Source organism: Salminus brasiliensis, chromosome 20 (assembly GCF_030463535.1).
Source record: "Salminus brasiliensis chromosome 20, fSalBra1.hap2, whole genome shotgun sequence".
Classification (NCBI taxonomy): domain Eukaryota; kingdom Metazoa; phylum Chordata; class Actinopteri; order Characiformes; family Bryconidae; genus Salminus; species Salminus brasiliensis.
In genome coordinates, this window is record NC_132897.1 from 7,900,279 (window position 1) to 7,924,057 (window position 23,779).

Genomic DNA, 23,779 nt, shown 5'->3' on the forward strand with positions numbered 1-23,779 from the left:
TCTGCTGTGTTTTTCTGCTATTATTTAAAAAAAATTGACAAATGAGAACTGTCATAAAAGCTCCTGTAGGTGTAATGTGTAAGTGTCCCAATATTTTTGTCAATATTTTCTATATAACAGTAATATAATATGTTATTATATATATGTCAGTGCCTAGCTTATCAATGATATGATATGTCATATAGATTATATAAAAATATATATTTATTCATTTTAATATATTACAATCAACATATTAATAATTCATCATCGCACTGACCTGCATCCCTATGATGGCATAGATGAAGAACAGCATAGCGATTAGAAGGCAAACATAAGGCAGAGCCTGAAAAAGAACAAAAGTTACTGAGATTAGTTTTCCAAATGACAACATTCCTACCCATATATCCCTCATCCACGTGTCCGTAAACAAGAACTCAGACAGCTCGGTACCTTGAAGGACTGGACAAAGGTCCAGAGCAGGATGCGGATGGTGTATCCCTGCCGGAGGAGCTTGATGAGACGGGCCGCCCGGAAGAGCCTCAGGAAGCTCAGGTTTAACAGACGGTCCTGCAAGATAGCAGGTCTCTTCATTAAATCATTTTTTTTAATTTGTCTAGCAGATGTCTCATTATTTGTCTAGCAGATGTGGGTCCCACCAAAATGAGCTGTAGATTAATAGAGATTTAGGTCCTGATGACCAACAGTGATATAATAAGCCCCACTTGTTACTCATTACAGTCCAGTAAACTGCAATGGACGTCAAAATATGAGGGACGTCTTGGTGCCAAACAAATGTTCCTTTATTTCCATCTTGGTGAAATGGATATTCATTGGGACAAGTAGACATGTCACTCACCGTTGTCTATAAAAGATGGGCATATATCATGGCAGCCAAGATGGAGTGAGAAAACAATGAACGAGAAGATCAAGCAAAAGAGAGAGAGAGAGAGACGAAAGAAACAAGGAGAAAAACAGGAAAACATGAGCAGCCATCACATACAGAGAAAGTTACACTACAGACATTAACATCAGTAACACTACTTAACAATGAAATGGACATTAAGACATACAAAACTGCTGTTTATTAGACAGAATAATACATCAATTATACAGAAACCTGGGTGAAAATGCAACCTGACCCACATAGCACAAGTAACTTAGCCAAAGTTTGTGGACACCCCTTCTAATCTTCATGAAAAAAGCACTGCCAATAGAATGGGATGCTCTACAAAGGGTATATAAGCCCCACTCTGCTCCAGCATTGTGTTGTGGAGCAGTGGACTCCAGATGTCTGGAGAAATGGAGTTGCATTCAATAATTTATCCCACATATGTACCTGACCTCTACCTGATGCTCTTCTGCATAAATGCTTTTAATCAAATCCTCAAAGCAATGTGCCAACATCTACCATAAAGCCTTCCCCAAGAAGAGCAGATGCTGTTCCTGCCTCAAGCAGTCGGGGGCAAACCCCCCTATTAATACCTTTACTGAAGAAATCACTGGATGATCAGATGTCTACAAACTTTTGGACACATTGTGTTTGGTTTGAAGAGCTGTTTTAGAGATGCTATGTCACCAAAATGCCTGTCTTTTCCCACTTTCCCTCCTGCTCTCGCTCCCCTCTCCTGGACTTCTACTACCAAGCCGGAGTCTCGCTGTAATGCAGTTCATGCTGGACGCTCATTGCCTTTTACTTACGTTAATCTCAGTGACCAGAATATCAGTAATGCTCCCCAGCACCGTCACAAAGTCAAACACGTTCCAAGCGTCCTTCAGGTAATTCTGGAACGAAGAGGATTAGCGAGATCACTCACCCACAAGTGGAAGAGACAGCCCATTCAACACTCGGATGCGATTCTATTAAAACCATTATAGAGGCCTGAGGGGCCTTTTTTCTCTTTTTTTTGGCACCTCAGGGTATTCCCAGATTAAGGCATTCAATGGAAGAGATGTGGTTACTTACCAAAGGGCCGAAAGCAATGATCTTGAGAATGCACTCCAGTGAAAAAAGAGCAGTGAAGACAATGTTGAGATACTTCAGCATTGCCTCATAAAAGTCCGGGGCACCGTGGAACTGTTGGACGAGACAAAAAAAATGTTCACGCATTTCCAAATCATTCAGGATAAAGTCATATAAAGATACACCACTCGGTTCTGTTAAAACAATACTGACAGAAGAAGAATAGGTCGAAGTCTGCTGTATTGGTACCTTCTTCCATCTACAGACACTATCAGGTGATACTCAGTTAAATACCAACCTCAATTTGGGCCTGTCAATTACCCCACCCCTTCGTAGCTCTCCCTAGCACTAGCAATGCTCCCCACATTAGGAGGGTAAAGACTTGTGCAGCAAGGCCGGGCACAGTCCCCAGCTCCACCACACCAGCTAACAGACGTCTGTGCCAGCCAACAGTGCTTAAGAGTGTTGAGGGGAGAGAGCAACATCGACCCACCTGGAGAGAGCATGGCCAATGCCCCCCAGAGGTTAAGGGCAGACCCTATATTTTTGTCCCATCAATCTTTTTTTGAAACTGCATCTATAACACTGTATTGCCAGGTTCATGCTACCCGATTTTAGCCCCACTTTTCGAGAGCTTTAGGAGACTGTCAGCGCTGTTGCTATGTGTGAACTGCTAAAAGACATGATACAAGAGCTCTTTGAGTGATCGCTGATGCCTTGCGACCCCCAGCCAAATATCTAACAGGTTTCATGTCTGGACCTGTTGCCAACTCTATCTGCCAACAGACTGGAAGTTAGTGCAGCGACTAGCTATAGCCAATGAGAGTGCAAGACACTGTACTGTTAAAAGTATAAGATCCTTGAGACTGGAGTATCTTCAATTTGAAGATTAAGGTGCTTTAAGAAACCTTCAAGGAAAGGTTTTTGGAAGAAAAAAGTTTTTTTGAAGGTCCCTAAAGCACCTTAAGAGTTTCCTCCACAGTTTCAAACTGAAGAACCTCCAAAAGTTCCTCAAGGATGTGTGGGTGAGGAGAACGCTGAAGGTGGTGTTTATCCTTATACTTAGGCTAAGGGATAGTGAGGCTAAGGGATAGTCAGGTTTAAAGCTATAGAGAAATAGCAGATATTTTGTTGCAATGGAACATCAAATAAAATGCTCCTGAAAAGAGTAGTTTAAAGAAAAAAGCAAGCCTGACCTTCATCATGAGGACCACAGTGTTGAGAGCGATCATGATCATGATGGAGTACTCAAAGGGTGGCGACACCACGAACTTCCACATCCTGTACTGGAAAGACTGCTGGTTCTGGGGCATGTAGCGGGTCAGCGGCTTGGCGTTGATGGCAAAGTCAATACAGGCCCTCTGAGAAAGAGGCAGCAGACATGGAATTTATTACAGATCAGAACCTGGAGAGCTGTGTTCTGTGAGCATGGGAGTGAAATGTATTTTTCCCACGCTAACTGTGGGAATAGGAATACATGGAATGGTATGGAAAGGAATGATAATGAAATGTCTGTTAACACTGCGGGAACTGTAACAAAAGTACAAATCTCATTCCATATTTTCCCCTTTTACTGCTTAGCAACCGTTATCTATGGCATCTCACAAAGAACCACTCAAAGCACTTTTATTTTGAAGAGTATGGAAATGGTGTGTGAGAGATGTAAGGTATTGATAGGGTGGGGATAGTGTTAGAGGTGTTAGGGATATATGGAGTGGGGACAGTGTTAGAGATGTTGGGGAGAGATGGGTTGGGGACAGTGTTAGAGATGCTGGGAAGAGATGTGGTGGGGACAGTGTTAGAGATGTTGGGGAGAGATGGGGTGGGGACAGTGTAAGAGATGTTGGTGGAGAGTTGGGGTGGGGACAGTGTTAGAGATGATGGGGAGAGATGGGATGGGGACAGTTTTAGAGATGATGGGGAGAGATGGGATGGGGATATTGTTAGAGATGTTGGGGAGAGATGGGATGGGGACAGTGTTAGAGATGTTGGGTAGAGATGGGGTGGGGACAGTGTTAGAGATGTTGGGGAGAGATGGGATTGGAACAGTGTAAGAGATGTTGGAGAGAGATGGGGTGTGGATAGTGTTAGAGATGTTGGTGATAGATGAGATGGGGACAGTGTTAGAGATGTTGGGGAGAGATAGGGTGGGGACAGTGTTAGAGATGTTGGGGAGAGATGGGGTGGGGACAGTGTAAGAGATGTTGGTGGAGAGTTGGGGTGGGGACAGTGTTAGAGATGATGGGGAGAGATGGGATGGGGACAGTTTTAGAGATGATGGGGAGAGATGGGATGGGGATATTGTTAGAGATGTTGGGGAGAGATGGGATGGGGACAGTGTTAGAGATGTTGGGTAGAGATGGGGTGGGGACAGTGTTAGAGATGTTGGGGAGAGATGGGATTGGAACAGTGTAAGAGATGTTGGAGAGAGATGGGGTGTGGATAGTGTTAGAGATGTTGGTGATAGATGAGATGGGGACAGTGTTAGAGATGTTGGTGATAGATGAGATGGGGACAGTGTTAGAGATATTGGGGGAGATGGGGTGGGGACAGTGTTCAAGATGTTGGGGAGAGATGGGATGGGGACAGTGTTAGAGATATTGGGAGAGATGGGGTGGGGATAGTGTTAGAGATGTTGGGGAGAGATGGGGTGGGGACAGTGTTCAAGATGTTGGGGAGAGATGGGATGGGGACAGTGTTAGAGATATTGGGGGAGATGGGGTGGGGACAGTGTTAGAGATGTTAGGGATGGTTGGGATGGATGGCTCGCTAACAGAGGCCATCAGCAACCAACATACTTCAGTTGTTAATGAAATGTAATCATTAAGCTGGTGACCTTTGAGCCTCAGTTTTGGACGGCAACATTTTGTAAGAGGCTTTTTGGAAGCGCCCTCTCTCTCTCAAAGTCAAAACCGATTAAGAGGCAAAGCCAGCGGCAGCTTAATGAAAATTACCATACAAAGTGCAGCAGCTACCTAGGGGTATTGCTTCCCAGCACTGCCTGGAGAGAGACACCCGACTGCACTGATCGAGTCTGGCTGTGCAGTGGCTGTGGCAGACGCGTCTCGCTCTTTACGCTTTCATCCCTATTTGTTCATTTAATTCCTGTAATGCCAGACTTAGAACCGGAAACTAGTCCATATACTTTAATTCACAGATGCCCTGTTATCTTACCAGAGAAGCCTACAGTATTACCACTACTGCAGTTCATTCAACACGAATTAGCAATGTGCTACTGGCACATGCAGAGATCCTTAATCACTGGAACACATTTTCCTATAGATAGTTAGGAATGGTGGGAATCTCTTGACACCAGGAGATTCATTTTTCAGTCAATGTCCCGAGATGCAATTACAGTATTACTATATATATCATGTCTGTAGTCTAGGATTTGTCCATCACAAGTAGTATTAGCTGGCTGGTTTTGATTATAGCCAACATATCTGGTTCTTGAAAAATAATGTTTGTTTTTTTTGTTAAGATTGTTGTTCAGATGCCTTTTTATTCCAATTATGCTATGCTAATGCTAAAGCTAATGTGTCCATTTCTTTTAGCACCTTCATGACATTTTCAATGCTAGCTAGCTACACAGGTTATGGCAGCTCTAGCCTAAAAACAGATGTTTTTCTCAAGAAGCTTGCGAAAGACGTTCACATGACATATTTTAACATGTATATTGCAGTTTTAGCCTGTTAGCTATGTTAGATAATAGCTGTTTTGTAAGTATAATCTTACAAATGGTATGTTTAGTATGCTTTCAGTGACTTTTTTTTTGTCTGATAATTGATATGTCCAGGTCATCATTGCCTTGCGCTAGCTAAAAATTATAAGCAAAAGAATATGTGCAAAATGATTTAGGGTGACTATTTATTTATTAATTTATTCATTTATTTATGATTTAGTACTATTTCAACAGATGCCTGATGTTTTAGCAGTAAAACCAACTGCAAGTGTAGTTGTTTTGTGGTGTGCGGTCTAGGTATGTGAACTTCGCTTAATTATTTTTTGTGCTATAACAATTCATTCAGATTTCGAGTGTGATGTTCGAGTGTGCGGGTGTGTCTTAATTATCTGGATGAAATATACCAAAAACTATATCTGTTGTTAAAGCACTTCAAATGCTCATATTTGCCTCATATTTCACTGTTCAAACTGGGTAATCTTTTCTATAGAGTGCCTCAGGGCTCACCACTGGGTCCTACCTCATTTTTCTCCAAACTACACTCGGACAAGGCCTTATCCCCCTGCTCCTGGAACGTGATGATGATCAAGGCCACGAAGATGTTAACAAAGAAGAAGGGGAAGACAACAAAGTAAACCACGTAGAAAATGGACATCTCAATGCGGTAGCCTGGACTGGGACCCTGGTCTTCAAAGGTGGCATCAACAGAGTGCTTCAGAACACTAGGAAAAGACAAAGGCTATGTTAAGGTCCACGCACTTTAACGAAACTAGCATTTCTTTAGCAACCGCTACAAAAAACTTTAGTTGAACATTTACGAGCTGAAACCAATTAAAGTGCTCTGACACTTTTAATAGCCATGAGATTCATTAATAACATTCATCCCCTGCCTATTAACATTATATCATCAGCAATAATATCATCGTAAAATAAAAATACTGCAAAAATGAAGAAAAATAAGCCCCTCTCCGAGCTGAGGAACACACTGCATTTAATTAACTTTTTGCTTGACCTAAAAACGTAGCAGTTCATCTTTTTTTTTTTACATAGCACGCATCAGTGAATTATGTAATAGCCTACTTAATTTCATGACTTTGTCAGGAAAAGAGAATAAAGAGGAAGGAGGACAGGGGAAAGGCTGTACTGGCGACACTCTAGAGCGCATGGACCCATTACGCCTGTGAACCTCTCTTAAATAAGGCATAAATCACATACAATTAGTGGGCTCACACGGCACAGCCTCAGAGCCGAGCCCGGTCACCCATTGGTCTGAGGAGAACTGTGTTTAGCTCCCAGCACGGAGCCTCCAAAGAGCAACACTTCAAACTGACACACACCTTTGAACTGAGATCAGAGAGGACCACAGTTGGGACAGCGAGGGTAAAGGAGACATTTAAAGAGGATGAAGGCTTTTATGGGCTTTTAATCCCTTCAAAAACACACAAGAACACACAAAGCCCATAAATATGCACAAGCATAAAACAGTACAAATGAATAACTGCATTGAACAATGCCAGGGAGAAACAGTCGACAAGGAAGGGCTCGGTTTCTAAAAACTCTTTGTATACGAGGCTTACATGAAAATGGTGCATGTGTGTGTGTGTGTATGTCTGTACACTTACGTTGGCCAGCCTTCTCCTGTGGACACGGTGAAGAGCGTGAGGAAGGCCCACAGCACGTTATCATAGTGGAAATCATACTTCTTCCACACCCTGGGCTGAGCTGAAACCTCGTCTTTATCATAGTCCAGGAACTGCCCTCTGACAAACACACATACAGGGTGAGAGATACGTTATCCCTATTATTCATTAGCTTTTTTCCATATTTGGTTCTACTAAAAACGTAGGCTAAATTGCTTATACTACAACTGTAGTATAATAATATTACACCAAAAAATAAATGAATGGATAAAAAGTTACTTTCTTGCCATATGGTCTGATTAAAAAATAGAGACTGGTGTCAGAGACATATGGAGCAAGGAAATTAAAATTCAGATATGGACGTCAATGACTTGATTATTTTCTACAATGTTGCTTTATTTATTGATTTTCTCCATTATCTGTCATTTGTGCACAAGTCAGGTGTGGGTACTTAGCCTTGGCTCTGTAAGCGTGAAACAAAGAAAGGATGCTCGGATGGAGCCACGCAACACAATTCCAGGGGGCATTAGTGCTTGTGCACAGGCTGGAGAATGGGCAGGAGAGATCTGATACATGCTATGTGTTGAACTACACACAATTTTAGCGCGAGATGGACAAGAAACAGCCAAAAAGGAAAAGATCTGATGAATAAAATCCAAGAACAAAGCTGAACGAAAAGTTCTTAGATAAGGCGAGGGCAAGGAATCGTGTAAACATTGGTGAGGTGTCTGGACGGTGGAGTGACCTCTGAATGCTGAAAGGCATGAAAATGGATGAGGGTGTTGCTCTATTCCTGCTGGATAGGCGGGTAACACTGACTTACTTTTGCTGTTTCACAGTAATAGCTCAATACTGATGTGCCCCGTTTGCGAATGCTTGTGACAGCTTTACTTAGCAGCAGCAACTGTAGCTAATTACTTGCCATGACGTTATATCTTGGTATTTGATTGTGCAACATTTGCAAAGGGTTTTATGGTCATGAAGATCTGAAAAGATGTTTGTTAGCACAGTAGGATTATAATATTTGATTTAATACAAGCAATGCTAGGTAACATTAGCCGGTGTGTTTTGTAAGCAGTGTTTGTGTTTGTTGTCTTTTTGTCCAAAAGCTCAGTGTCGCCACCTTGGCAATGCATGTGAATGAATTAAGGGGGGGGGGGGGTGGAGCTTCTGAAGGAACACTTCTATAAAAAATTTAAAAAAAAACAAGAAAGGGCTCCCAAGTGGCGCAACTGTCTATGTGTTGGCCCTATGCTAGTCAATGTGGGCATCTGTTAGTCCATTGGCATTAGTGTTTTCCTCCAAGCGTGTTCAGCTGTCAAACGATTACGTTGCATTAGCTGCAGTGCCCAAAGCCCATGCTAGCTTTCAGCCTCCCAGCACTGGTGGCATCGTGTCATAGGGGGAATCCTAGCAACTTAAAATAAAAAATAATAATTGGGTTAAAATTCAAAAACAAAAAAAGAAAAAAAAGAAGAAGAACGATTGTTTTCCCTTAATATGAGCTCCTTTAAGTCTTGTCCACTTGAAGCTGTTTTCTCAGTACAGCTGTATGCCTACAGGGGGAGCTGTGGGTGTGGGCTAAGCGAGGCCAGTCTGGCAGTGCTGCCTGTGGCGTCTGACTGACTCTACCTGCAATCCTTCTGCAGTCCTTTGGACTCGTCCGTGCAGTAGAAGAACTTGCCCTTGAAGAGCTGCACAGCGATGACAGCGAAGATGAACATAAAGAGGATGTAGACGATGAGGATGTTCAACACGTTCTTCAGGGAGTTCACCACGCAGTCAAAGACAGCCTAAGGAAAACACACACACACACAATGCATGTAATCCCTGTGTGATTCTATGACAGTTTATTAAACCCCTAGCAAATCTAGCAAACACAAAGCACCTGAGATAATTCCATTAGAGTCAGGCGAGCAGTTTTACGTACCTTCAGCTTTGGTAAGCGTTTGATGGTCTTCAGTGGCCGCAGGACTCGCAACACCCTGAGAGATTTAATGGTGCTAATGTCTTTGCCTTTGGTCCCTCTAAAAATGCAAGCCAAGAGCAAAGAGCTTAATTATTCACTTGAGTTTAACGCTCAAGGTAAACCACTGCAGCAAGATTTCTAAAACTACTGAGCTCTTTGGAGACGAGACCGTAGAGAGAAACTCTGAAAACATGAACTGAGTTATTGCTGTGTGTGTGTGTACTATGCATGTATGCTATTTCCGTACTATCAGAAAAGGAATATCTAGTACCAGTTACCAAAAGACATACATCACATAGCACACACTGACATGATTCACACTGACCAGTTCAAACCTGGCTGAAATAAGTCCCTTAAATTAGTCTCCTAGATTCTCTCAGGCTAAAATCCCGCAGCATTGCTACATCACGTATTCAGCTGTATATTAGACCCAACCAGCAGTGGATTAGTAGCACAGAAGCACATCACTACACAATACACATCATGTAATCCTGCATTACATGAGCCAGTTGAGTTTGTACAGTTGAGTCATTGGCATGCAAGCAAAGCAGTTAGGCCTATCCGTTCCTGCAATGTTAGTCTATTCCCAAAACCTCCACATATATCACTCAACCATGCAAAAATAACAACACATCTGCCGAGGCAAACACAGCTGTGCATCAGATTTCTAAAGAATAAACCACGACCAATGAGAGAAAGAAAGAAACTCTACCCAAAGGGAGATGTTTCTTTGTGGGGAACCAGTGCTGTTTTGCAAAAAGGGCTCTCCTACAGAGCAGCCATTACTGCGCTGATGTAACCAAAAGGGGAATTCCACCAATCTTTCAAAACTTCTGTAAAAGTCAGTTGTGGAGATGTAAACAAATTGTGACATTTACAGATTTAGAATTTCTTCATAATCAAATATCAGATATGATGCATTAAATAAGCTGATCTGATAGGAACCAGGGAACTGCAGCCCTTGTATCTGCTATACCAAACATCCAGTAAAGCTACATTTCACAATGCAATCTATTTTCTGTGCTTTTTCCAGGTAGAGATGTCCCGATCTGATCCGGTGGATCTGGTGTCATATGTTAACGGATCAGGTACTGGCTATTTTAGACCTGATCCGGTTACAATTCTTTGTTTTTACCACAGTGTTTACCAATGCGCTCCTTGGTTTCCTCAAGGCACTATTAAGGCTAGAGATATACTTGCTGTTAGGCCCTGGACTCATGTAGACAACCCACTGTGTTGAGAATGTAAATGTTGCTAATATATGCTATGTGTGCTACTGGAGGCTTCCAAACTGAAGGGCAGAGCAGAGCACACTGACCATAAAGAAAGTCTGGATTTACCTAATGTAAACATGGTGACCCTTGAGAAGCCTTTAGATAATTCTACAATCACCCTGTTTACACCTGGTCAATTCATGTGACTAGTATCTGGATTGTATTTTGCTAAGATTTTAGCCACATGAATTCACAGTGGGTAGTCTCCTGTTAGCCCGACTGAAATCCAAACACTTTGTGGGACAGAATATGCAAATTCGCTCGTTGTGTGGGAATTATTGCTGGTGTTTTGGTTGTACTGGGATGAGTTTCGGTTGTTGAATGTGTCTTGGAAAGACGAACATGTTTACACTGCTATAAAGAGGCTTAAATGTGTTTAAGACTCATCCTGAAGTAGTTTGGGTGATCGGATTTGTATCTGGTTTATATGAATCTTATATATGAGTCTCACTTGCATCTGAACTTTTACTGAACTAACACTGAAACACTCAGTTTCACGAGTGGGAGAACCGCACACCTTTCTTTGTTTTTAAACCAGCACTAAAGAGCATGGTAGCTAACACTAATGCTAATACACACATACGCTATAGAAACCATTATCACACACAGCACATTCACCCACTATAAACCAGTTATTTCACACCAGTAGACCAACAACTACAACAGATATCAGTCTAAAGTGTGTACCACTACACACACACACACACACAGAGGAAGTGATTTGACTGTAGTGTTGTAAAGGAGCTGGGAGCTGATTGGTCAGGGAGGAGAGTCAGACTGGATTATAAGATATTAAACATATAAAACAGTCATTTTAAGAAAAGTCTCGACTAAACTAAATCAATCACTCCAGAATGTCTCATTATAGAAACTGATACTACTAATAAAGGGATTTTACTGAACAGATTAATCAGCAGCTCATCTGATCTAAACTGTAAGGCTGTATTTTTTATAGATCAGTATCGGCTGATTCTCAGCATTAAGAGACCTGGATCAGATCGGGGGGCAAAATAACCAGGACATCTCTAGTTATTGTGGGCAAATCTACAGCTAACCAATGTCTAAAGCAAGTAATAGCTTTACATGAGTCAGACTTTAGATTTCACATCAGACCACGTTAAAAAACTTTGTTTACATCTTAACGATTGAACTGTGCTGAAATTTTGCTGACAAAAAGGTGGACTTCTCCTTTAAGCGTGTAAAGCAAACCAACCAGAAGGCAAACAAACAAACCAACCCATTTTTTAATGAAAAAAAAAAAGGTTTCCAAAATGATGATGCCAGACGCAATGCAACCTGAGGGTCCTGTCTGCATGGAAGCCAAGCAGCACCTTCTGCAAAAATCTAGCCATGCTCTGGCCTCTGGATGCCTGAAATAAAATTACAAGACTCTAACATCATTTTATAGATTTATTTAATGCACAAGCGCTGCCTATGACTGAATGTTCAAAGTTGGAATAAACAACCCCCAGGTCCTTCCGTGCAAAACGCATCCAGAGAAGTTGTAACGTGATTTTAGCCATTTTTAGGCGCCCATTATAATGCTGGACATTCAGTACATAGGCTTCTATGGGGTTTCTGATAATATACAGTGATGAAGAACTCATACATGATCCCAAGCAGCTGCATCCTTAGTTCTTTTTTTCCTAATCTAATAACATCCCTGATCTGACACAACCCGACGGGCAAATCTTTCTTCACCTCACATCACCTTAACGACGCATAGCTTCAGGCCAAAGCTCACTGCAGTATGTTTTAAAAAGGCTATTGGGTTGTGCAGGTACCGTTTGGGTCTTCCATTGCAGCAATGAAACAGAAAACAACAGCACATCACATCTCATCCAACCACTGTCACACAGCAATTACTAAGGTGACGTACTAAAAATGATCCTGTGCATGGAGGATGCTAAAGAGATGGGTCAAATCAAAGCACGTCTATGAAATTGCTTCAAAATAATAAGCTGACAAGCTGTAGCCCTGCTGACGACTTATAGAGCATTGAACAGATTCTGACACTGCAACCCAGATAACATGCCCATGTGGGGCCTGTATGGGTAGTCCAACTGGGAACCAGAAGCTTTTGTCCATGGGTTCCATGTTGGCCCCACATATGGATACACACCAAGGTCAGTAATGGTAAAACAACTGGGCCCAAATGGGTTGTGCACTGCACATGGGGCCTAGATGTGGAGAACCCATGTGAGATTAGGGTGGGCTTTTTTGATGGGGCCCAATTGGGAAGCCCAACCGGGTCCCAGTAACAAAACATGGACAAAACCACTCAAAATCAATGCCCACCTGGAACCCACCTAGCCCACATTCTATGTGAGCCCCACCTGAGCATGTCAGCTGGGAAGCTGAGGGGACAAATTCAGAATACACTACATCAGTACGATAACATCAGATAACACAATACGTCCAATTACAGGGCCCAATAGGCAAAAAAAATCACACTTCAGTTTATTACTGCTGTTGAAAAGCACATTGCATCTGTAGAAAAGTAGAGTGAAAACAAAACAAGCTGTGCTTTACAGTGTCCTGATGATGCCTTAGCCACAAGCTAATATTATAGCCTCAAGCTAATGCACTAGCCAACTAGCCAGCCAACATGCCAGCCAGGAAACAACAATGCAATGTCATAGGTGTTATAATACAATGCCATATGTTGTATTATTATACCCCTATATGCAGTGTGGTGCGAAAGCACTTAAGAAAATAGTGAAAAAGTACTTTAAAAAAGTTATTTATTTGTGTGGAAATCATTTCTTTTTTGACCAATGACTGTAAAAAACATGGACACCATGGTTCCTTTCCCTTCCATTCTATAGGAATGAAGTAAAAACTGTCTGCCATGTTGTCAAATTTGCAACCAGAGTAGAGACCATTTCGTAGATCCGCCCCCTTCTCCTAGACCAAGTGTGACTCAGACCACCCGCATTAAGTTTACAGAGCAGAAGCAGGGTGGATTTTACCCCTGGATTCCCAGTTTGTCCAGTAAGTGGAATGATTCAACAGTAAAAGTGCAGCCATGGAAATTCCATTACAACTCAGCTACTCCATGTAAATAAGGACAGTGTAACCCTGCTTTCCAATGACATAGTAGAATAATGGGGGGAAATAAAAAAATGGGCCAATAATAGCGCAGGGAAATTAGACACTGGAGATGGAAAGACAGTTCATAGGAGAAAAATTTGATGGTAAATGGGCTGTTCTGTCACTGACACATACAGTATGGGAATGGGCGGAGCTTCACATCATGCTGCAACCAGCCAGCAAAGGTGCTAATATGTGGTTGCTTAACTTTCTTTTGTTTTTTAGTTTTTTACAGTCATTGTTTTTCTTTTTTTTTTTTTTAAAGAAAAACTATAATATTACGGTCAATGGAGGATCAATGGATATTCGGTTCTCCCATGTAATCATGATTAACATAAGTTTCATAGGCCCTAAAATAGAACTCTGTGGGACTCTGTAGAAATAATTCCACATAGTTTCTGTATTGGGATTAATTAAAAAACAATAACTCCAGGGATCAATGGGTTAACCAAACACATTCTAAACTATCCCTTGTGAAACTATCCCCCCATTTTTTTTTCTAGTTACCATCTAATAACTAGATTTCATTGCTGCCACACAAAAACCTTGGAAATCCATTTCTGCTGATGTGAATCTGGTAGATATTCTTTACATTGTGTCAACATTTTCATGATGAATGGACCAATAGAAATGCTCCACACTTATATTTATAAAAACAAATCTCCCCAAAAATTACATTGACTTCCATTGAAAGTTAAGAAGGTCTTTCTTCTCCTATAAAGTTGTTGTTTTCAGCGACACAGATCTGTCAATCATGCTGCTGTTGGATTTGAGTGAATCTGTGCAATGGCTGGGGGTTTATTTTCATGTCCTTTACTGTATTTATGTCTAGGTGCAGTTTATCTAATGGTATAAGGTGTTGTTACATGCAAAAAGAGAAAACTGGCATTAAGCAACTCTCCACTGCCTGTATCTTTCCTATGCATTGCAGATATTAAGTATAAAGCACAAAAACACGGTTGCAATAATAACTGAATGAAATGAAGCGAAACAAAACAGATGTGAAATCTATCTCTCATCACTTGACCATCCTTTTAAACCACAGTCAAAGTTTTTGAGTTACAGCGCTGTGTCCACTCCTCCACATAAACCACCTCCTGCTGTCCTATTTGAACCAATCAGCACAGACAAAACAATTGACCCACAATCCCATAAACTGCTCTCCCTGGCGACTGTTTCCAAAAATGGGCAGTGGACTTAACAGCACGGCCACACACACACATACACACACCCCCACACATCATGGCGGGGTTACTCCCCTGATCCAGAGCTCTATACTGGCATGCATTTTCCCCATGCTCTCTGATGCACATTAGTCTAGCATGCTTTCACTGGGACGTCCGGGGCCTGGTCAGATCTAAACCACAGAACGCACACACTCACAGGTAATATATAGAACACATCACACCACACTGGCCTTTCTGATAGCTTTAGCATAAGCGCCTGTGTGCAGGAGCTGCGTTCACTAACTGATCCGTGATGGTGGAGATTCTATTGAAAGCTATCAGAATGATCAGTGCAGAGGCCCCTACTGCTGCACAGAGTTCACTGCACAGACTCGTTTAAGGGACACTGTCCCTTAACTTCAGGAGAACAGGTTTATAAGAGGGAGTTAGAAGGGTTTTAAGGTAAGGATAAAGGAGGAATGTAGGGGGTTTCCCACCTGTTTACACTTTGATGCGATCTAATGAATGAACAAAACACACAGGTCAAACAACATATCAACCAGAGTCTAGATGTTTAGATCTAGGACTAGGCTAGACCAGGAGATGTACAGTCTTAAAAAAAAGGTGCTACTAGTGGCTCTTTGAGTAATGCCTCAGAAGAACCACTTTTGATTCCATACAGAACCATGTTTAAGTGTGGAGAGCCTTTAAATTAGTAAGGAACCCTTACATCAAGCCAAAGCATTTATAAAGTTCTCCACACTCACATCTCCATTACAAACATGATTCTTTATGGAACCAAAGGTGGTTCTTCTATGGCTTTGCTCAAAAAACCATTTGTAGCACCTTTCCTTGTTTAAGTGTGTACATCATCCTCTGAGCGCACTCGGCTATGAAAAGCATATGAATATTGAATATGTATTTGAAGACATTTTTAATTACAAGCTCTAACATGAGGTATGGTCAGTCTGCATGGAATGGTTCACCAAAAAAATATATACATTTTCCTTTAGTTTTGTATTTTCCCTTACAGTTCTTCCTTTACCTCAAAGATTACTGGTCTGCCCAGCCATATTTGGTGTCTACAGTAAAATACTAGGCTAATATTATCTTAATTAATCTCCAACAATAAAAATGATTTCCTTCTACATCATTTAAAGCAACTGTAGTTTTTAAACTTTGAATGGGTTGTTCCATTCAAAAACTTAAGGATGTTTTTCCATCTGTAAAGTTAACTGGCAGTCAAGAAACATTGATCACATGCACATCTGTCACAACTGCTTTACACAATTCCAACAAGAAAATGTGGAATGCTACACTGTGCATTAAGTGGAATTGCAAAAATCAGGCACAATTTAAGAACTTTCAGGACTTGTGGGACTCCTGGAAAATGTGTGGAGAAGACAAATCCAACCAGTATGGATGCTTTGTGGACAGCAGAGATAAATCCATGGGAAGCAGTTCTTTTAAAAGAGACATAATATGAAAACCCCACTTTTCCAGTGCTTGTGCACACACATTTGGGTATCTGGAGTGTGAAATAAGACAGCGCTGTCAGTTTGGTTTTAGTAGCAATATGGTTTCCTACGTCCCGCCGGTGGGCCAAAAGTGTTATTACAAAAGCCTTAATTACTAAAAAAATAGCTCCACCAGTTTGTACAGAGGTCCCTGTAATTACTGAGTAATATGCCTTGATGTGTAATAAGTCTGTGTAATAATCACTAATGTGATCACTGGGCCTACTCCTTTGGCTTGACTGATGTTCAGGCGGATGTTCTGAATGCTATTAGACGCTTTGTATGGAGAGAGGCTGGTTATGCCATTCATAATGGTGTAGATTTAACCCTTAGAAGCCGCTGTCATTACTAGCAACAGCAAAAGCATGACTCTCACTGAGTGATTCTTTCAGAAAAAAAAACAATCTACGCTTTTAATCAATACCACCTTTGTGTTTATCGTAGAGTATAATAGAATTTATTTCCCGCTGGAGGGCCGAAAGTGTTATTACTAACCTCTACTACCAAAGAATAGCTCCACCAGTTTGTACAGAAGCCCCTGTAATTACTGAATAATATGCTTTAGTGTGTAATAAGCCTTGGGCCACATCTGAGCAGCTCCACCCTCTACCTTTGTGAAAAATTCAGACTTTCAAAAGACAGCCGCAAAACTGTCACTTTGAAAATGTACCACATAAAAGGGTGTGGGAGAGCAGGAAGATGCAAAAGAGAGAGAAAGAAATGAACTCAAGGTGAAGTAAACAGTAGCTAGCTTGTGCAATCATAATGCCAATCACAATGATACAATTTGTGTAGCCTGTGGAGAGAACTAATGAAAAAGGGCGGGGGTGGGCTGCACAGTGGCTCACTGGCATTTAAAGGGACAGGCACTCAAACTGGCTGTTATGAACAGGGCTGTTTTAGACAGGGTACTGGATACTAAAAGGGTGCAGTGGTGCTAGGTGTTTGGGGTACCAGCCAGATACATTCCATTAAGACCCCCAGAGTATGCCATCTTTTGCAATATTTTTATAAACTAGAAAACTTTGGCTTGTATCGAAGGTGCCCAACCCTGCTCCTGGTGATGTAACACCCTACAGAGTTATGCTTCATCTCTAATCTAACATGCCTGATCCAGGTAATAAAGGCTTTTTAGAGAATCTAAATATTTGACTCAAGTGTGAACTCTACAGGGTGGTGGATGTTCAGTTCATTGCTGTCCACTTGACAATCCATAGTGGTTTGTCAGTGAACAGCAATGAAGCATTTCCCAACAGCCCCACAAGATGGGATTAATGGGATTTAAATGGTGCCCGAAGTTCATTTAATGATCGGTGCGGTGTCTTGCATTGTCTTCTTGGATCATCCATCATTTGTTGCGGTTTTCCTCCATTAAGTGAACAGATATGCTAAACATATCAAATAAATGATCTGCATTAGCCTGGTACCCAGGGTAAAACTGACACAGCAAACTTCAGACACCAAACAAGCCTTAGAAAACCAACTACATTTGGGGTAAGAGGGAAAACTGTGCATTGGAATTTTTGGTGAACCATTCCCTTAAGACATGCTGTACTAACAGTATAGGGCATAATCACTTTGATGACTGGAGTACCGAAAGCAATGAATAAAGGCGAGAGGGTGTTTCAAGGAGATGCTGCAAGGCCTGCCAGAAGAAAAGGCTGTGTATGGCTGGTTGAACACTTCTAAACTAGTGTTCATTTCTGTTCGCCAGGTTTTAAAAGCAACAGTTTCTCGTGGTTGTTTTCTTTTTTGGTACAAAAAGGACTGAAAGAGAAACGCTGACAAGAAGGAAGCATTTGAAGGTGGGATGTAAGAACCACAGCTATCCCATTCTAAAGGAGCCTCACAAACACAGTGGAGAAGGAGAAACACACTAAAACACAGTGGAGCTGTTCACTGAAAAATCCAATTCATACAATCTCTCGTTTGTTCCTTTGAGCATGGATGCCGATGCCAACGAGGCACATCGTCCCATTCCAGCTGCATAATTACAGCAGTAAATGGCTCCAACCTCAGGGGGCCTGATGAGTTTGCTTGAAAACAAATTACCATGTTTCTGTCTAATTAACCCAAAGCGAAAGTTGCTGACGATTCCGACTCAGAGTAACATGAGTCATATGAATCGGATTTTTGCCGTCTTGGCATAACTCAGTATGCTACGCAGACCGATTCCACAGAAGTCGGTGGTGTAAATGGAACGAACCGCATGGTCCTACAAGAGCAGTAGAGAACATTCCCTCAGTGAACCGCAAAGTGACATGCATTAACGTTAAGGCGGAGGGATTCTCATTCGTCCTCATGCCTGGAGATGCTGGAGATGGAAGAAGAAGGCTGAGGAATGGTGGTATGAACACCAGCAAGGAGATCCAGAATGACTGATGTTATTCAATGTGATTTAAATGATTCAGACTGACATGCACTGATTTGAACTACATGTGATCTCTGGGCCTACTCCTCCTTTCGCTTGACTGATGTTCAGGCGGATGTTCTGAATGCTATTAGACGCTTTGTATGGAGAGAGGCTGGTTATGTCATTCATAATGGTGTAGATTTAACCCTTAGAAGCCGTTGTCATCACTAGGAACAGCAAAAGCATGACTCTCACTGAGTGATTCCTTTAGAAGAACCGAATCTACACTTTTAATCAATACCACCTTTGTGTTTATCATAGAGTATAATAGAATATATTTTCATGATTTTAAATTTGATGGAACATTAAAGGTGCCATAGACTCTAAAACTGTATCTAGCTGAATACTAAGAGCACCAATCAGCCTCCATGTTTCTACACTCATTGTTCATTACATCAGCTCTACTTCCCATATAGGAGCACTGTGTAGCTCTATAATGACAGACTGTAGTGCATCTGCTTCTCTGCGTACTCTGTTAGACTCCTTTCACCCTGTTCCTCAATGGTCAGGACCCCACAGGACTGACCACCACAGAGTAGGTATTATTTGGGTGGTGGGTCATTCTCAGCACTGGTGACGTGTCAGTGTGTGTTGCGCTGGTACAAGTGGATCAGACACAGCAGTGCTGCTTGAGTTTTAAAACACCTCAGCGTCACTGCTGGACTGAGAACAGTCCACCAACCAGAAACATCCAGCCAACAGTGTCCTGTGACCACTGCTGAAAGACTAGAAAGTTAGCAGCAACAAATGAGCTTCTGTCTCTGATTTACATCTACAAGGTGGACCTAATAGGTAGGAGTGTCTAATAGAGTGGACAGTGAGTGGACACAGTGTTTAAGAACTCCAGCAGCACTGCTGTATCTGATACACTCATACCAGAAATGCAACACACCATGTGAGTGAGTGTCACTGCAGTGCTGAGACTGACCCACAACCCAAATAATACCTGCGGTGTGGTGGTCTTGGGGGGCCTTACCATTGAAAAACAGTGTTTCGTTCTGGGTTGTATAGGCCTGTAAATTAGCAGTTTTAATTAACAATTAAATTTGGCTGGTTCAGACCATGAGAATTATGTACGATGGGGTCTCTAAGAGAGGGGGGAGAACTCTGAAGACTTTTGGGCTGGTGATCAAGTGGCTTCTGCCCCCCCCCCCTGATATGTGGAGACTGGTGGTCAACAAGATAGCGATGGCATTTATAGGACGTTAGCTTGAGAGGAGGGGCTTTAGGCATGTTCCTCCTCCCAAAATTGAGTTAACACCACTTAGACAAATGACTGAATACAGAATATATGCATTCTATGGCACCTTTAATGTTCTGTATATACCATAATTAAATACTGACCTGAACAGTAAAGTAATAGCTCTCGACTTCTAATGATCAAGCAATGAAACAGTAGTCAAACAAGTGAACACACACACACACACACACACACACACACACACACTAATGAGAGAGTCAGTGGCTCAGTATGGCAATGTAATGAAGAGATTGCAGGGAAGAACATCCCATCTCCGGCCTATGAGCAGAGCATAGAACCATCAGACTTACACAGAGACAGGCAAGAAGACAGACGGGGACAGGAAGAGACAGAGAGACAAAGAAAGAGAGAGAGGCAGAGAGAGAGAGAGAGACAGGCAGAGAGTTAAGGCATTACCCCATGAAGCTCCTTCACGTGGTTCCGGTGGGAGAGAAAGAGAGGGAGAGTGGAGAATGAGTGAGAGAAGAAAGGGCGTTCACGCTGTGCACACCACGTCTCTGACAGGACATCACAGCAATAACACAGAGAGAGGGGGGGGGGGGGGGAGACGGGAAATGGGAGAGACTACAGTTGTGGGGAAAGACAAAAGGCTTGTTGACTCACAGGCTGTTTATAAGTGTCTATGGCTAGAGGTGTACATCTCTGACTTCACAGCAATTCAACTGAATTATATAACTGGGGTATTACGGTATGCATGCTGTAATCCAGCTTGGACAAAAGTATTGGGACACCTGCTCATTCATTTCATTCATAAAAAGAGTCTATCCTGCCGTTGTTGGAGTAACTGTCTCTACTGTCCAGGGATTGCCAAAGCATTAGTGAGGTCAGGATGCTGGATGATCACCACCCCACCTCATCCCCGACTCATCCTTAATGTATTGGATAGAGCACCACCATCATTTCAGAGATTCCAACAAGTTCCACTGCTCTACAGCTCAATGCTGGGGGGGGGGGGTTATACCCCTCAAGCCCAAGCCTAGGCATGGAAGACAGTACTTCTCTACAGGAACTAGACAAGCTGTGTGTAGTCCCTGTAAAGTAAAGTAGCTGAGTGCATTCATTAGAAGGGGTGTCCACAAACATTTGGACATCAGTGTATGACCTCAGCCCCAAAGCTGTGCAGTAGCCATACATACATACTGAACACATGTGTTCAGACACAGTAATCAGGCTGCACAGGGAGACTAAACTGTGCTCTTGTAATTAAATGGGCGCGATTGACCTCTGAGAGGCGGATGGTGAGAGCAGCAGAACAGCCGGAGTTGGCGAAACTCTTACTCTGCGCTTTTCTGCTGCGCTCGGCAGCCTGCTTGATGAATGGGAGGAATTTAGCACACATCAAACGTCCAACTGGGGAACTGTACAATTACGGTAAACAAAGAGACACTCGTCTGGCTGCAGGAAGCAATGCATATGGCTCCACGGCTCTATCTGTGAGGTAAATGGAGAATCTCTTGTCTTAAAAAAAAAACAAAAAAACCTGGGAATATCTGTCTAGCTAATCAAAATTTTACTTACGAGAACGCGAACGCCACCAGAGCTCCACTGACCACAATGAAGTCCAGAATGTTCCACAGATCCCTGAAGTAGGAGCCAGGATGCAACAGCAAGCCCAGATCCACCATCTTGGGAGGCAATGAGAAGAGGGAGCTCGCGGCATGTTAAAATGTTACAACATTGAATTCTTAGCCAACTTACATTCTAGATGAGCCTCATTTGCCCTTTCTGAAATATGAATAATACGCGATGGGCTTTGACCTGTAATTAATTCATGAATCTGGGTGAAGGAGAAGGATGACAAACTAAAAACGCTGCCGCTAAGGGAAAGTGACATCAGACAGCCAGATCAGTGTCAAGCAAATTTAGCCCGGCACCGGTGAGATCCTGTTAATAGCCACCTGCTTCTAACACTGCCTAAAAACTGTAATTAAGCCAGAACTCACCTTAATCACCATCTCAAATGTGAAAACACCAGTGAAGACATAGTCCAAATACTTCAGCACCTTTTGAAAAAGCAATATTTAAGATATCCAATCAGAAAGACATTTCAGAAATGAGCTGAGTATACAGATCAGCCATAACATTAGCACCACCTGCCTAATATTGAGTGGCTCCCCCTTGTGCCACCACAACAGATCTGATCATTCGAGGCATGGCCTCCAAAAGACCTCTGAAGATGTTATGTGGTGTCTGGCTCCAAGATGTTAGCAGCAGATTCCTTAAGTCCTGTAAGTTGTGAGGTGTGACCTTCATGGATCGCATCAGTGAGCCAAAGGTGCTCATGACCCTGTCGCTGGTTCACCCATTGTCCTTTTTTGGACCACTTTTGGTAGGTACTGACCACTGCATACCAGAAAAACCCCACAAGACCTGTCTCCTGATGTTTGCCCATTACCCACTGCCCCCTTTCCCATGATTGCTGCATAATGCATTCAAATGAAGATAATCAATGTTTCTCAGTTCACCTGTCTCCAGTGGTGCTAATGTTATGGCTGATTGGAGTGTATATAAGCATTCAAAAGTTGATGACTGTTTTTGATCATTTAATAACAAACATGGTTGCAGATACATGTATAAATGTAATATTTCAATATGATGCAACTGTAGGAGGAGAGTAATTCACTTTTACACTACTATCAGACTTCATCCCCCCCCCCCCCCCGTACCGTACTCATGCATTTCTGGACAAGCTGATACACTGATACAGATACACAACCGACATGTAAAGTGAAAGAAGCATGTGGACTGAGCCTGTTGCAGAGTACAACTACAAGGTTTTATACACATATATGACTTATGCAGCATTACACAGTTCTCTTGTAGCTCCACCATGTCTTCCATAGTGCAGTAGCAGTGTTCCTGGCCAGGAGTGGCAATGATACAGACACCATTCTCCTTATTACCTGATTCTGACGCTGCTATGTTAAGGTACAACTGAGACATAGTGCTGCTTTGCGTATTGTAAGAAAGTACAATTATTTAAGCTTTTTTCACCACTGAGAAGAAGGCACAGCCAACGTGTAATGAGACTACCTCATGTGATTGGAGGCACAGACAAAGGCGGTGAATAGAGAAAGACTCACATTGTTGCGTGGGGCGTTGGCCTGGACTGGGTCTTCTGCAGCCAGAGCAATGCTGCTCATGGCTATTACCACCAGGATGCACATCTCAAAGTAGCGCAGACTGACTATGTAGTGGCAGAGACGTCTCACCCTGCACATACACACACACACACACACATACACAGGACATGATGGGTTATGAGGGTCATTGGAGGAGCATTCTGTATGTTATATCATTACCACAAGGCACTGTATTCAATAGTAACGTCAAGGGTGCAGAGTCTGCTTGAAGACGAGCATCCAGCATTTTTTCTGTCCTGGCACCGGTATGGAGGAACGTCTCCTGGGTGTCTGAACGGCAGAGTCACTCGCTGTCTTCAAACGCTGACTGAAGACCCACCTCTTCCAAGAGTACTTGGGTGAAACGTTGTGGTCTCCATACTGACTTTTGTGTTTAGTAGTATGTAAGCTTAGAGGTCTCATTGGATCCTAGTCTATATAAACTAGCTAGGGGTATTTTTTGAGTAAACAAAGTTTACTGGATAAGAACCTCTGCGTAAATGTAAACTCTAAAAGCAATGGTTCAGTCAATAATGCAATAGTATTGTACAGTCAACCAGCAGCATTACTCAAATGATATCATGCTCACTGGTGACAACCAGCTTCCATTCATTGGGACACACTTATGCAGTTTTCACAAAGATTCTGTGTTTTCTCATTTGGGAATTGTTCAGTTTACGAGGACAATGGGATCCATCAT

The 23,779-nt window shown here is 42.3% G+C and overlaps 1 protein-coding gene across 6 annotated transcripts in view; it reads right to left on the bottom strand.

Annotated features, from left to right (window-relative positions):
* The window catches only part of cacna1ba (calcium channel, voltage-dependent, N type, alpha 1B subunit, a), a 158,870-nt gene that overhangs the window by 25,924 nt on the left and 109,167 nt on the right, over positions 1–23,779 (bottom strand). For all 6 annotated transcript variants that reach the window (XM_072664581.1, XM_072664583.1, XM_072664580.1 and 3 more), the window contains 12 exons: positions 23,041–23,170; positions 21,901–21,960; positions 21,476–21,582; positions 9,195–9,291; positions 8,897–9,057; positions 7,247–7,384; positions 6,145–6,346; positions 3,139–3,303; positions 1,946–2,056; positions 1,681–1,764; positions 433–549; positions 260–325 (listed from right to left, as the gene is read on the bottom strand). In XM_072664581.1, coding sequence (XP_072520682.1) covers positions 260–325; positions 433–549; positions 1,681–1,764; positions 1,946–2,056; positions 3,139–3,303; positions 6,145–6,346; positions 7,247–7,384; positions 8,897–9,057; positions 9,195–9,291; positions 21,476–21,582; positions 21,901–21,960; positions 23,041–23,170 — 1,438 coding nt within the window. The remainder of the gene's footprint in view (positions 1–259; positions 326–432; positions 550–1,680; positions 1,765–1,945; positions 2,057–3,138; positions 3,304–6,144; positions 6,347–7,246; positions 7,385–8,896; positions 9,058–9,194; positions 9,292–21,475; positions 21,583–21,900; positions 21,961–23,040; positions 23,171–23,779) is intronic.